The 16,630-nt window shown below is 33.0% G+C and overlaps 1 protein-coding gene across 2 annotated transcripts in view; it reads left to right on the top strand.

Annotated features, from left to right (window-relative positions):
- The window catches only part of LOC143079711 (uncharacterized), a 66,002-nt gene extending 52,529 nt beyond the window's left edge, over positions 1-13,473 (top strand). The window contains exon 5 of one of the 2 annotated variants that reach the window (XM_076255235.1): positions 11,497-13,473. In XM_076255235.1, coding sequence (XP_076111350.1) covers positions 11,497-12,183 — 687 coding nt within the window. In that variant the 3' untranslated portion in view covers positions 12,184-13,473. Of the gene's footprint in view, positions 1-3,740; positions 5,716-11,496 lie in introns of those variants that run through there. The other variant, XM_076255234.1, reaches the window with a different exon arrangement.
- The last annotated feature ends 3,157 nt before the right edge of the window (positions 13,474-16,630 follow it).

Below are 16,630 nucleotides of genomic sequence, written 5' to 3'. Positions count from 1 at the left end.
TGTACCACAATGTTTAATACCACAAGTAGAAGGTTTGGCTTCATTTTTGGGGTTATGGTGCCAACAGTGAAGGAATTAAGGGCCAAAAAGGGGCCAAAAGCAAGCATTTTTGTAGCTTCTGGGCAATAACTTGTATGTAAGAGTGTGGATCTATCTGATATTGTACCACAAGGTTCCATATCACAAAAGAAAGGCTGGAATTGAGTTTGGGGGTTTGCCCCATTCATTCAGGAATTAGGGGCCAAAAACAAGCATATATCTAGTTTCCAGATAATAACTTGTGTTTAAGTGTATGGACCTCTCTGAAATTGTACTACAATGATCAATACTACAAAGGAAAGGCAGAGATCTAGTGTGGGGGTAATTGCTTCAAGGGGGATTCAAAAAGATTTTGGTAGTTCAAATTTTTTTAAGGGGTTCAATTTTATTTTTAGCTCACCTGGCCCCAAGGGCCAAGTGAGCTTTTCTCATCACTTTGCGTCCGTCGTCCGTCGTCGTCGTCCGTCGTTAGCTTTTACAAAAATCTTCTCCTCTGAAACTACTGGGCCAAATTAAACCAAACTTAGCCACAATCATCATTGAGGTATCTAGTTTTAAAAAATGTGTGGCGTGACCCGGCCAACCAACCAAGATGGTCGCCATGGCTAAACATAGAACATAGGGGTAAAATGTAGATTTTGGCTTATAACTCAAACCAAATCATTTAGAGCAAATCTGACATCGGGTAAAATTGTTTATCAGGTAAAGATCTATCTGCCCTGAAATTTTCAGACGAATCGGACAATCGGTTGTTGGGTTGCTGCCCCTGAATTGGCAATTTTAAGGAAATTATACCGTTTTTTGGCTATTATCTTGAATATTATTATAGATAGAGATAAACTGTAAACAGCAATAATGTTCAGCAAAGTAAGATCTACAAATAAGTTAATATGACTAAAATGGTCAGTTGACCCCTTAAGGAGTTATTGCCCTTTATAGTCATTTTTTACCAATTTTTCATAATTTTTTCTAATCTTTTACAAAAATCTTCTCTTCTAAAACTACTGGTTCAAATTTAACAATACTTGGCCATAATCATCATTGAGGTATCTAGTTTAAAAATGTGTGCGGTGACCCTGCCAACCAACCAAGATGGCCGCCATGGCTAAAAATAGAACATAGGGGTAAAATGTAGATTTTGGCTTATAACTCTGAAACCAAAGCATTAAGAGGAATTAGACATGGGGTTAAATTGTTTTGCAAGTCAAGATCTATCTGCCCTGATTGTTTCAGATGAATCCGACGACTGGTTGTTGGGTTGCTGCCCCTGAATTGGAATTTTTTAAGGATATTTTGCTGTTTTTTGTCGAGCCTGCAACTTTTGTTGCAGAAAGCTCGACATAGGGATAGTGATCCGGCGGCGGCGGCGGCTACGGCGGCGGCGTTAGCTCACTTCTTAAAAGCTTTATATTTTAGAAGGTGGAAGACCTGGATGCTTCATACTTTGTATATAGATGCTTCATGTTACGAAGTTTCCGTCAGTCACATGTCCAATGTCCTTGACCTCATTTTCATGGTTCAGTGACCACATGAAAAAAAAGTTCAATTTTTTTGTAATGTTGAATTCTCTCTTATTATAAGTAATAGGATAACTATATTTGATATGTGCGTACCTTGCAAGGTCCTCGTGTCTGTCAGACAGTTTTCACTTGACCTCGACCTCATTTCATGGATCAGTGAACAAGGTTAAGTTTTGGTGGTCAAGTCCATATCTCAGATACTATAAGCAATAGGGCTAGTATATTCGGTGTATGGAAGGACTGTAAGGTGTACATGTCCAACTGGCAGGTGTCATCTGACCTTGACCTCATTTTCATGGTTCAGTGGTTATAGTTAAATTTTTGTGTTTTGGTCTGTTTTTCTCATATCATATGCAATAGGTCTACTATATTTGTTGTATGGAATGATTGTTAAGTGTACATGTCTAGCGGGCAGATGTCATGTGACCTTGACCTCATTTTCATGGTTCAGTGGTCAAAGTTAAGTTTTTGAGTTTTGGTCTTTTTATCTAATGCTATATGCCATAGGTCAACTATATTTGGTGTATGGATATATTTTATGATCTTTATGTCAGTCGAGCAGGTTTTATTTAACCGTGACCTCATTTTCACGGTTCATTGCACAGTGTTAAGTTTTTGTGTTTTGGTCTATTTTTCTTAAACTAAGTAATGTGTCAACTATATTTGTTGTATAGAAGCATTGTTAGCTGTACCTGTCTGCCTGGCATGGTTCATCTGACCTGGACCTCTTTTTCAAGGTTCATTGGTCTTTGTTTAGTTAACTTGGTTAATGTTAAGTTTATGTGACATTTGTAATAAAGCTTAGCTTTATACTTCGGACTATCAACATAATATCAATGATTAGTATAGAAGGCGAGACATTTCAGCGTGTGCACTCTTGTGGTTATTATCTTGAATATTATTATAGATAGAGATAAACTGTAAACAGCAATAATGTTCAGCAAAGTAAGATCCACAAATAAGTCAACATTACCAAAAAGGTCAGTTGACCCCTTAAGGAGTTATTGCCCTTTACAGTCAATTTTTGATAATTTTGTAAATTTTATAAATTTTTGTAAATTTTAACAAAATATTTTCCTCTGTAACTAATGGGCCAAGTTCATTATAAATTGAGATAATTGTAAGAAGCAAGAATGTTCTGTAAAGTAAGATCTACAAACACATCACCATCACCAAAACACAATTTTGTCATGAATCCATCTGTGTCCTTTGTTTAATATGCACATAGACCAAGGTGAGTGACACAAGCTCTTAAGAGCCTCTAGTTTTTTATTTTAAAATTTCAAATTTTTATAAAGTTTCAAGAAGAAATCTTTAATTGCACAGTATTGCACAATAGATTTGTAAGATCTTGACATTTGTTTTGTGTCAGAAACCTATATTATGTCAAAATTTGATAACAATCCAAATACAGTATCAAGCTTGAATATTGTGTCCAAATTTGGCCCAACTGTTCAGGGTTTAACCTCTGCGGTCATATCAGGCTGTGCTCAGTGAAACATTTATTGATTATTGGGACAGTTTTCAAGTTGGTCAAAATTGGGGTCCAAAATTTAACTTTGTTTGATTTCAATAAAAAATTAATGTATGGGGTTCTTTGATATGTTAAATCTAACCATGCATTTAGATTTTAGATTTGTGGGCCCTGTTATCAAATTGTTCCACATTGAGGTCAAGAGGGTACAAAATTAAACTTTGTTTGATTTTGATCAAAAATTGAATACTTGGGATTATTTGATATGCTGAATCAATCCATGGCCATCTATTTAGATTTTGGATATTGGACCATGATAGGTAAATATTTTTTTTAAGTTCATTAGACCACATTCTGTCTGTGTCAGAAACCAATGCTGTGTCAGCTATTTAATCACAATCCAAATTCAGAGCTGTATCAAGCTTGAATGATGTGTCCATACTTGCCCCAACTGTTCTGGGTTCTATCTATGTGGTCGTATAAAGCTGCACCCTTCGGAGCATCTGGTTGATAAAGTTGAAGTCCAATCAACTTGAAACTTGGTACACATGTTCCCTATGATATGATCTTTCTAATTTTAATGTCAAATAAGAGATGTTCCCCCATTTTTACGGTCCATTGAATATAGAAAATGATAGTGCGGGTGGGCATCCGTGTAATGGGACAAATTCTTGTTTTTAAATGACTTCATCGACTCATTATTTTAGGCCCTAAAGAAGGAGATAGAAGGTCTTAAAAAAAGAATTAAAGAACTGGAAGAAGAGCTAAAATCAATTAAAGCAAAAGAGAAAACTAATATTGATCATACTGAATATTTAGCTGAAATAGAGGAATTGAAAAAGAAAAATAGTGTACTGTCACATGAAGTCAGGGCAAAAACTCAAAAAATTATTGAATTAGATTTCCGATTGGATAAGATGGAGAGAGAATTGGACGAAAATCCAGACGATGCTGACAAAATATCATTGATTGAAAATTTGAAAATAAAAATTACGCAAATGCAAGCAGAAAGATCTGCTGGTACTGAAAGGGAGCGATATTTTGAGAAATTAATGAAAGAGCTGCAAGCAGAAATTGAACAGCTTAGAGAGGGAGTTTCACTATGTGAAGTTGCAAAACACAGATTGTATGCTGACTATAAGAAATTGTTGGAAGAGTACAACAAGCTACGTGAAAAATATGTTGTAGACAGTCAGCACAAAACATTTCAGGATTTCGTTCAGTTAAAAAGACAGCTAAATCATGTAAAAACTGAGAATGACGACTTGAAACAAGTTGCAAGATCAGTTTCTGGTAGCAGTCTTCCAGCATTAAAATCATCTGAAAATGGTGTTACCAAAAAACGAAACTCAGGTTCATATAAAAAACAACAGTTAAAGACATTAAAGGAATGAAAGTTCTATTAAGCTGCATTTGGTATAGTGATACTTGGTTTTTATTGTCACTGGCATGATGATTGCAAAAATAAGCATGCACAGCCATTTATAAATCTATTTAAACAGATGGGGTAAAAACGTTTCTGTATGGCAAGCCATTTTACTATTTATTCTGACTGAAAGATATCTCATATACTATATATAGGATATCTTATATAAGATCTAAGATATCATAGGTTTATATTAGCAATGTCCTTGACAAGGTTGATCAGTGGTGATAAAGTTTCTAAAAGAGTTATGCGCCTTGGAAATATTAATATTATGGAAAATTCTTATAAGCGCTCTTATGTGTATAACTCTTGCTACATTTAAAAAAAATATAATATATGTTTATATCATTAATGTCTATGACAACTTAAAAAATCAGTGACAATTAATTATTTGTAAAAGAGTTATGCCCCTTGGAAATATTGAATTGATTATATGGAAAATTGCAATTTGAGTTCTTTCATGTGTTTTATTTTGGTTCCTCTAATCAAAGTAAACATAAAAAAGACATAAACAGGTTTACCTACATTCTTCAAAGTTGGGAATCATTCAAACCACATGTCAAACAAGGCCAAAACTGTTAAAAGATTTGCAGATATCATTCTGGAAATATAATGCTTGTCATCATGTTGCTTCCAAAGAAATAAGTTGGACAGGATCCTTTTTATTTAACATGTTTGATGGTTTTTATCCATTATATTTTGCACACTTATTCTACCAGTAATCATTTTACAATATGCAAGCATAAGATAAATTTTTTATCTTGCAATTCATTACTGTGGATTCATTAATATTCGTTGAATACCAATTTTTGTCGATTTCGTGGGTTCAGGGGAACCACCATTTAATTGTTAAACAAATTACAAATTTCCTAAAGATGCTGACTTTGCCAAAACAACGAAATCAAATATCCACCAAAAAATAAAAGTTTTCCTCAATCCACGAAAATTGGTGCCCACGAAAATAAATGAACCCACATTATTTATAAGTGTTTTGTTCTCATCTGTTGATAGCCTTACTCTATCTTAACATTGTTTCATAAAATTTCTATGTATTTACATGCAGTGTATGAAGTCTCTTTATGTTGCATTACAATTGATGGCTAGTCTAACTGTTGTTATAAAAGTGTTCATTTTATTGTAGATAGCAGAACATTAAAGGGTCACTAGCTACGAGATATTTAAAGAAAATTGTTATACTTTTTTGTTTTCAATCATTAAAGAAAGTGAAATAGTGAAATAATAATTCGCTTTTAGCAGCCAGTTTGTTTCAGTTTTGTCAATATAAGATAAGAAACATAGCTGATGAATTATTACTTGAAAGTGAATAATTTGACCTCATTGAATCCATAATATTCGTGTGACCTTCAATTTAACTTCTTAGCTAGCGATGGGTTACACCTGAATTATGTTCTTTCAGTTATTAAAGAACATGAATGTCAACATTGAAAGTGAAACAAGGTTTAACTATTTGATTGACTGATTTAATCCACAAAAACTCATTCTTATACAGGTTAAAACTATGATTTACATATAAGTTTAACCTATCATATGACATCAAACAGACCTAGAAAAATCCTTTTGCACAATTTCGCTATCTGTTTATATCTGGCTGTATGACCTAATGCAGTCTTTGGAGGAAATCTCAATAGTTACTTACATACAGTACTGGTGGAATTACTGCAAACACCATCAATGTCTTCAGTCGAGGCCATCCCTCATCATGTGTTTCGACCCCTAGCTCGGTGCACTCTCAGGATGGGGGGGGGGGGGGGGGGTTCCACAGTGGTGATCAATCACTGCGCATTGGTGGTGGGTTTCCAGCTACTACTGTCTCTTCATTCATATCCAGCATTACGCTTTTTCTGCTGCTTGGCCCAGTTTCTAAATTGCTGCTCTTCTATTCTGGCCAGTCACTCCAACTGCAGAAAACATTCTCCACACTGACTGTGCAGGGAAGCCTCTGCAGCCAACCTCAACAGGAAAGTTCCATGTCTGCCAATTCCTCTATATCTGCACTCTGCCAACAGTCCATCATATTTTGCCCTATTTCTTTCATTGGCTTCGCCACATCTCTCCTCCCAGCAGGCCTGGGGTAATGGTAATTTGTAATTGTAATGCATTGTAATAGTACATTTTTTGGATGTAATGAAAAGTAATTTGTAATGCACATTTTCTGCATTACACTAACATGTAATGTAACGATTACTTTAGTTAAAAAATGATGTAATGCCTCCATTACAGTACATTACTTTTCATTACAAATTGGGAAAATACATAGAATTGAAGAATATTGCATAATTAAAATAAGATATTAACAAAAACAAAAGAATGTATGGAATAATTTTTTTTGTCACAGTTAATTACTATATTAAATAAATTATAATACATCAATCTTTAAAACACACATTAAGGTAAGACATATAAAATGGTAAAAATCATCAAGTCTTGATATTGGTTTCTGATTTTTGTTTAAAATGATATTAGGAATATTTTGGTGTTTAGTGGTTTGGTGGTTAATGAAAAATCTTATAAAAAAATTGTAACTATATTGATGAATGGAAAAATATCAAGATGAAATTTTCATAATTCTTTACACACCTTACATGTATTTCAATAAAAGATTGAATATATCAAACACCATTTTTAAACTGTGGTTTGGGTCCTGTCTGTATTCTTATTTCACCTAATTTATATCAAAATGTTTGTATTGCAATCAAATCTTCTCAACTTATGTTTGTCCTCACAGAGCCCTTGGGCATTTCACAAAATAATCCTTTAATGACACATTAATTATATCCCTTTGAAATCCCTTAATGATGTCTTAATGGTTAAGTGATCAATGTAAGAAACAAAATTATATGATAATTTATTTATTTTTTACCACCACCTAAGAAACTTTAAAGTGACTTTTTCAGTTTCATGCCTCCTACTACTCCATCAAAGAGTATAGACACAGATATGGTGCAGTACATGATGTTGGCATCTACTTGTCTGAGACATGTGAAGAAAATTTCAATCAATGCACTGGAATAATGGAAGTAAAATTCAGTGTGCATTTCTTCTTTGGCTAATACAGCTATTAAGTATTTAGCCATTCCCCACACATCAGCTCCTGTAAAAAGGCTTTTTAGTATTGCCGAAAAGGTGTACAGTAAAGGCAACAGTAGTATACCGCTGTTCAAAATTCATAAATCGATAGAGAAAAAACAAATCCGGGTTACAAACTAAAACTGAGGGAAACGTATCAAATATTATATAAGAGAACTACGTCACAACACAGAAACGTAACACATACAGAAACGAACTATAATGTAACAATGGCCATTTTCCTGACTTGGTACAGGGCATTTAATGAAAAAATGGTGGGTTGAACCTAGTTTTGTGGCAGAACTGATCGCTGTTCTCTTAATGGCATCACGTTTGAACCACTTATGATGATAAAGTGCAATGGACATATTAATTAACCAGTATTTGATGTCTATGTCACTAACACTGTATATATATCAGACTTGGGGTCAATTACATTGGAATGTAATTAATTAAATTACACATTACATTGCAAAAATGATCAATTACATCAATTACACATTACACTGTTTTTGAAATGTAATTAATTAAATTACAATTACTTTACTAAAGTAATTAATTAAATTACACATTACATTTCGTCATGGTATTTTTTAACAATATTATACATGTATAAATAATGCATGTGTAAAATATTCATGTAAGCATAGTTTAAAGTGTTGCATTTGATAATCATTAGCTATTTTAATGTTTTGTCATTTAGTCTGAATCTCTCTGGTCTGAACACTTTGACATCAATTCTAAATAGCTTTTCGACAGGAGCTAATGTGGCAGATATTGCTTGATCAGAACATGGAAGTTCTATGATCAGAAGATCATCACATTGAAAGGAGGGGGAATTGGTTCCTATTAACTTGCCAATACATCAAGGGGTATTTTGACATCTCAGAAATGAAGTCATTTAAATTGAACATAATATAAATAAAGATATTATACATAAATCATAAATAATTTGTTTTGCATTAAAAATATCAAAAAGTGTGCTTGTCACAATATTGAAAATAATTTTTAGTACAAATAATGTATGAATAATGTCTTAATATTAGCAATATTTTGCTAATTCGATAAAAATACATGTAACAATGGCATTGCCCCTGGACATTTTAATCTGATTAATTGTTGTTTGTTTTTACAGCTGTTAATTTTTATTTCTATAATCCTTTTGTGTATACTTATTTGACAATATGATTGTGTGCAGTGATTTTAAATACAAATGAACTGTCTAAGAAAGATTTTTCACAGTGACACTTTTTTTTTGGTTTTTATTTAACAAGGAGATTAATTACTTATCAATCTATTTAGTTAAAAGATCTTTCTTAAAAACTGAACACTAATATATGATTCTCCCATTTATTTAATTTATGATTAAAGTAATAATTATTAAAAAAAAAACATCTGCAGGTCAAATAAATATTAATATACATTGTAACTTCAGTATAAATTATAGACTTCATATAATGAAAAAGTATGTGATACCAATATTTGAAAAAAACAAGTATTATTTTACAATTTATATTGTTGAACACAAATCCTTATCAATAACACCATAAAAGTATATGTAATTGAAATGTAATTCAAAAGTAATTGAGCATTACATGCTTTTTTCAATGTAATTAATTAAATTACCATTACATGTAATTAAAAAAATGCTCAATTACACATTACATTCAATTACGTAATGCATTACACTTAATTACCATTACATTTTCAATTATCCCATCCCTGATATATATATGTACATATATACCCCTGTAATATTTATTTATTTCTTATAAAAATCTGTTTTTGAACTGTTTTTAGTTTTTACAATGTATATTGAAAAGGTAATGTGTAATGTAATGCATTACACAGGCAAAGTAATTGTAATGTAACGCATTACATGTGAGAAAAAATGTAATTGTAATTGTAATGGAAGAATCGCAAAGTAATTGTAATGTAATGCATTACATTGCAATGTAATGGTCCCAGTGCCTCCCAGGGAACTGTCAACTCTATCATTGCTACCTTTTTACTGCTAGTAGACCAAAGTACCATGTCTGGTCTTAGGTTAGTTTGTACAATATCAGGAAATTGCATCTTCTTTCCTAGATCAACTTCTAACTGCCAATCTTTCGCCTGATTTAGCATTCCTGATATGTTCTTTTTACTTTTCTGGCCTACCTCACCCTCCTTCACAAACTGGATCTTGATAGGTTTGTTTCTTATGTGTTTTGCCTCTTTCCTCTGTTTCTCTATCACTTCAGCAAGTTCCCGGAGTACTTGGTTGTGTCGTCATATATATCTCCCCTGTGTAAGTGCGATATTGCACCCTGAAAGTACATGTTGTAGAGTTCCTCTGTTTCCGCACAAGGGACAATCTGGTGTTTCTGAAAGTTTCCACCTGTGCAGATTTGTAGGTGTCGGTAACACATCATACACTGATCTCAGAAGGAACTGTAGTTGGTATTGAGGATATCACCATATATCTGACCATGTAAGGGATCGTTGTTCCAATTCCCATCTCGACCAAGCGCGTTGGCTTCCTAATTCTACTGTCTTTGCTTGTCTGTTTTCTTCTTCTCTAGATTTTATCTCTCTTTGGATAAGACTTCGTCTTTCTTGGGTGTTAGCGTTCTTCCAGTAGCAACTTTTTGATGTACCAAGGCCCTGTCGTCCTACTGCCACTGTTCCTACGATATCTTTATGCCTCAATCTACTCTCTGCCTCTGAAGCTGCTTTTGATGCTGACCATTTTCGTCCTGTTCTTACTTTGACACCTGCTGTTCTTACTTTGTCATCTCTAGATTCTTTCAGTGTCATCACAAGGCGACTTTTGCTAACTTTGAATTCTTCCACTTAAGAAAGATGCAACTTTGCGGTCCTGCTGTACAGTTGTAAAACTTGGAGGGACACCTAACCATTTCCTAAGATGTCTGTTGATGGTTCTTTCAAGCTTCTCAACTGTTGTCAATGTAATTTCGTACGGCATAAGTTGCCATGATATCCTTGGCAGGAGTCCATGTTTGTATATCCATGCCTTTAATTTCCTTTAATTTTTGGTAGACCTGTCTTGTCGATGTTCCTCATTCCCTCTGAAACCTGTTGTTCAATTCTCCTGATATTTTTTTTGTCACTTAAAGAGTCATCATACCATTTCCCTAAGCACTTGATGGGATTGTCAATTATTGATGGAATGACTTCTCCTTACACCTTGAATATTGTGTCCAAATTTGGCCCAACTGTTCAGGGTTTAACCTCTGCGGTCATATCAGGCTGTGCTCAGTGAAACATTTATTGATTATTGGGACAGTTTTCAAGTTGGTCAAAATTGGGGTCCAAAATTTTACTTTGTTTGATTTCAATAAAAAATTAATGTATGGGGTTCTTTGATATGTTAAATCTAACCATGCATTTAGATTTTAGATTTGTGGGCCCTGTTATCAAATTGTTCCACATTGAGGTCAAGAGGGTACAAAATTAAACTTTGTTTGAATTTTGATCAAAAATTGAATACTTGGGATTCTTTGATATGCTGAATCAATCCATGGCCATCTATTTAGATTTTGGATATTGGACCATGATAAGTAAATATTTTTTTTTAAGTTCATTAGACCACATTCTGTCTGTGTCAGAAACCAATGCTGTGTCAGCTATTTAATCACAATCCAAATTCAGAGCTGTATCAAGCTTGAATGATGTGTCCATACTTGCCCCAACTGTTCTGGGTTCTATCTATGTGGTCGTATAAAACTGCGCCCTGCGGAGCATCTGGTTGATAAAGTTGAAGTCCAATCAACTTGAAACTTGGTACACATGTTCCCTATGATATGATCTTTCTAATTTTAATGTCAAATAAGAGATGTTCCCCCATTTTTACGGTCCATTGAATATAGCAAATGATAGTGCGGGTGGGCATCCGTGTAATGGGACAAATTCTTGTTTTAAATGACTTCATCGACTCATTATTTTAGGCCCTAAAGAAGGAGATAGAAGGTCTTAAAAAAAGAATTGAAGAACTGGAAGAAGAGCTAAAATCAATTAAAGCAAAAGAAAAAACTAATATTGATCATACTGAATATTTAGCTGAAATAGAGGAATTGAAAAAGACAAATAGTGTACTGTCACATGAAGTCAGGGCAAAAACTCAAAAAATTATTGAATTAGATTTCCGATTGGATAAGATGGAGAGAGAATTGGACGAAAATCCAGACGATGCTGACAAAATATCATTGATTGAAAATTTGAAAATAAAAATTACGCAAATGCAAGCAGAAAGATCTGCTGGTACTGAAAGGGAGCGATATTTTGAGAAATTAATGAAAGAGCTGCAAGCAGAAATTGAACAGCTTAGAGAGGGAGTTTCACTATGTGAAGTTGCAAAACACAGATTGTATGCTGACTATAAGAAATTGTTGGAAGAGTACAACAAGCTACGTGAAAAATATGTTGTAGACAGTCAGCACAAAACATTTCAGGATTTCGTTCAGTTAAAAAGACAGCTAAATCATGTAAAAACTGAGAATGACGACTTGAAACAAGTTGCAAGATCAGTTTCTGGTAGCAGTCTTCCAGCATTAAAATCATCTGAAAATGGTTTTACCAAAAAACGAAACTCAGGTTCATATAAAAAACAACAGTTAAAGACATTAAAGGAATGAAAGTTCTATTAAGCTGCATTTGGTATAGTGATACTTGGTTTTTATTGTCACTGGCATGATGATTGCAAAAATAAGCATGCACAGCCATTTATAAATCTATTTAAACAGATGGGGTAAAAACGTTTCTGTATGGCAAGCCATTTTACTATTTATTCTGACTGAAAGATATCTCATATACTATATATAGGATATCTTATATAAGATCTAAGATATCATAGGTTTATATTAGCAATGTCCTTGACAAGGTTGATCAGTGGTGATAAAGTTTCTAAAAGAGTTATGCGCCTTGGAAATATTAATATTATGGAAAATTGTCTTATAGGCGCTCTTATGTGTATAACTCTTGCTACATTTAAAAAAAATATAATATATGTTTATATCATTAATGTCTATGACAACTTAAAAAATCAGTGACAATTAATTATTTGTAAAAGAGTTATGCCCCTTGGAAATATTGAATTGATTATATGGAAAATTGCAATTTGAGTTCTTTCATGTGTTTAATTTTGGTTCCTCTAATCAAAGTAAACATAAAAAAGACGTAAACAGGTTTACCTACAGTCTTCAAAGTTGGGAATCATTCAAACCACATGTCAAACAAGGCCAAAACTGTTAAAAGATTTGCAGATATCATTCTGGAAATATAATGCTTGTCATCATGTTGCTTCCAAAGAAATAAGTTGGACAGGATCCTTTTTATTTAACATGTTTGATGGTTTTTATCCATTATATTTTGCACACTTATTCTACCAGTAATCATTTTACAATATGCAAGCATAAGATAAATTTTTTATCTTGCAATTCATTACTGTGGATTCATTAATATTCGTTGAATACCAATTTTTGTCGATTTCGTGGGTTCAGGGGAACCACCATTTAATTGTTAAACAAATTACAAATTTCCTAAAGATGCTGACTTTGCCAAAACAACGAAATCAAATATCCACCAAAAAATAAAAGTTTTCCTCAATCCACGAAAATTGGTGCCCACGAAAATAAATGAACCCACATTATTTATAAGTGTTTTGTTCTCATCTGTTGATAGCCTTACTCTATCTTAACATTGTTTCATAAAATTTCTATGTATTTACATGCAGTGTATGAAGTCTCTTTATGTTGCATTACAATTGATGGCTAGTCTAACTGTTGTTATAAAAGTGTTCATTTTATTGTAGATAGCAGAACATTAAAGGGTCACTAGCTACGAGATATTTAAAGAAAATTGTTATACTTTTTTGTTTTCAATCATTAAAGAAAGTGAAATAGTGAAATAATAATTCGCTTTTAGCAGCCAGTTTGTTTCAGTTTTGTCAATATAAGATAAGAAACATAGCTGATGAATTATTACTTGAAAGTGAATAATTTGACCTCATTGAATCCATAATATTCGTGTGACCTTCAATTTAACTTCTTAGCTAGCGATGGGTTACACCTGAATATGTTCGTTCAGTTATTAAAGAACATGAATGTCAACATTGAAAGTGAAACAAGGTTTAACTATTTGATTGACTGATTTAATCCACAAAAACTCATTCTTATACAGGTTAAAACTATGATTTACATATAAGTTTAACCTATCATATGACATCAAACAGACCTAGAAAAATCCTTTTGCACAATTTCGCTATCTGTTTATATCTGGCTGTATGACCTAATGCAGTCTTTGGAGGAAATCTCAATAGTTACTTACATACAGTACTGGTGGAATTACTGCAAACACCATCAATGTCTTCAGCCGAGGCCATCCTTCATCATGTGTTTCGACCCCTAGCTCGGTGCACTCTCAGGATGGGGGGGGGGGGTCCACAGTGGTGATCAATCACTGCGCATTGGTGGTGGGTTTCCAGCTACTACTGTCTCTTCATTCATATCCAGCATTACGCTTTTTCTACTGCTTGGCCCAGTTTCTAAATTGCTGCTCTTCTATTCTGGCCAGTCACTCCAACTGCAGAAAACATTCTCCACACTGACTGTGCAGGGAAGCCTCTGCAGCCAACCTCAACAGGAAAGTTCCATGTCTGCCAATTTCTCTATATCTGCACTCTGCCAACAGTCCATCATATTTTGCCCTATTTCTTTCATTGGCTTCGCCACATCTCTCCTCCCAGCAGGCCTGGGGTAATGGTAATTTGTAATTGTAATGCATTGTAATAGTACATTTTTTGGATGTAATGAAAAGTAATTTGTAATGCACATTTTCTGCATTACACTAACATGTAATGTAACGATTACTTTAGTTAAAAAATGATGTAATGCCTCCATTACAGTACATTACTTTTCATTACAAATTGGGAAAATACATAGAATTGAAGAATATTGTATAATTAAAATAAGATATTAACAAAAACAAAAGAATGTATGGAATAATTTTTTTTGTCACAGTTAATTACTATATTAAATAAATTATAATACATCAATCTTTAAAACACACATTAAGGTAAGACATATAATGGTTTTATACTAGTAATTTTGGGGCCCTTTATAGCTTGTTGTTCGGTGTGAGCCAAGGCTCCGTGTTGAAGGCCGTACTTTAACCTATAATGGTTTACTTTTTTAAATTGTTATTTGGATGGAGAGTTGTCTCATTGGCACTCACACCACATCTGCCTTTATCTATATATAAAATGGTAAAAATCATCAAGTCTTGATATTGGTTTCTGATTTTTGTTTAAAATGATATTAGGAATATTTTGGTGTTTAGTGGTTTGGTGGTTAATGAAAAATCTTATAAAAAAATTGTAACTATATTGATGAATGGAAAAATATCAAGATGAAATTTTCATAATTCTTTACACACCTTACATGTATTTCAATAAAAGATTGAATATATCAAACACCATTTTTAAACTGTGGTTTGGGTCCTGTCTGTATTCTTATTTCACCTAATTTATATCAAAATGTTTGTATTGCAATCAAATCTTCTCAACTTATGTTTGTCCTCACAGAGCCCTTGGGCATTTCACAAAATAATCCTTTAATGACACATTAATTATATCCCTTTGAAATCCCTTAATGATGTCTTAATGGTTAAGTGATCAATGTAAGAAACAAAATTATATGATAATTTATTTATTTTTTACCACCACCTAAGAAACTTTAAAGTGACTTTTTCAGTTTCATGCCTCCTACTACTCCATCAAAGAGTATAGACACAGATATGGTGCAGTACATGATGTTGGCATCTACTTGTCTGAGACATGTGAAGAAAATTTCAATCAATGCACTGGAATAATGGAAGTAAAATTCAGTGTGCATTTCTTCTTTGGCTAATACAGCTATTAAGTATTTAGCCATTCCCCACACATCAGCTCCTGTAAAAAGGCTTTTTAGTATTGCCGAAAAGGTGTACAGTAAAGGCAACAGTAGTATACCACTGTTCAAAATTCATAAATCGATAGAGAAAAAACAAATCCGGGTTACAAACTAAAACTGAGGGAAACGTATCAAATATTATATAAGAGAACTACGTCACAACACAGAAACGTAACACATACAGAAACGAACTATAATGTAACAATGGCCATTTTCCTGACTTGGTACAGGGCATTTAATGAAAAAATGGTGGGTTGAACCTAGTTTTGTGGCAGAACTGATCGCTGTTCTCTTAATGGCATCACGTTTGAACCACTTATGATGATAAAGTGCAATGGACATATTAATTAACCAGTATTTGATGTCTATGTCACTAACACTGTATATATATCAGACTTGGGGTCAATTACATTGGAATGTAATTAATTAAATTACACATTACATTGCAAAATGATCAATTACATCAATTACACATTACACTGTTTTTGAAATGTAATTAATTAAATTACAATTACTTTACTAAAGTAATTAATTAAATTACACATTACATTTCGTCATGGTATTTTTTAACAATATTATACATGTATAAATAATGCATGTGTAAAATATTCATGTAAGCATAGTTTAAAGTGTTGCATTTGATAATCATTAGCTATTTTAATGTTTTGTCATTTAGTCTGAATCTCTCTGGTCTGAACACTTTGACATCAATTCTAAATAGCTTTTCGACAGGAGCTAATGTGGCAGATATTGCTTGATCAGAACATGGAAGTTCTATGATCAGAAGATCATCACATTGAAAGGAGGGGGAATTGGTTCCTATTAACTTGCCAATACATCAAGGGGTATTTTGACATCTCAGAAATGAAGTCATTTAAATTGAACATAATATAAATAAAGATATTATACATAAATCATAAATAATTTGTTTTGCATTAAGAATGTCAAAAAGTGTGCTTGTCGCAATATTGAAAATAATTTTTAGTACAAATAATGTATGAATAATGTCTTAATATTAGCAATATTTTGCTAATTCGATAAAAATACATGTAACAATGGCATTGCCCCTGGACATTTTAATCTGATTAATTGCTGTTTGTTTTTACAGCTGTTAATTTTTATTTCTATAATCCTT

This window comes from Mytilus galloprovincialis, chromosome 6, assembly GCF_965363235.1.
Source record: "Mytilus galloprovincialis chromosome 6, xbMytGall1.hap1.1, whole genome shotgun sequence".
In the NCBI taxonomy this organism is placed as follows: domain Eukaryota; kingdom Metazoa; phylum Mollusca; class Bivalvia; order Mytilida; family Mytilidae; genus Mytilus; species Mytilus galloprovincialis.
Note: the sequence above shows the minus strand (reverse complement) of the source record. Positions and strands in the feature narration are given on the sequence as shown.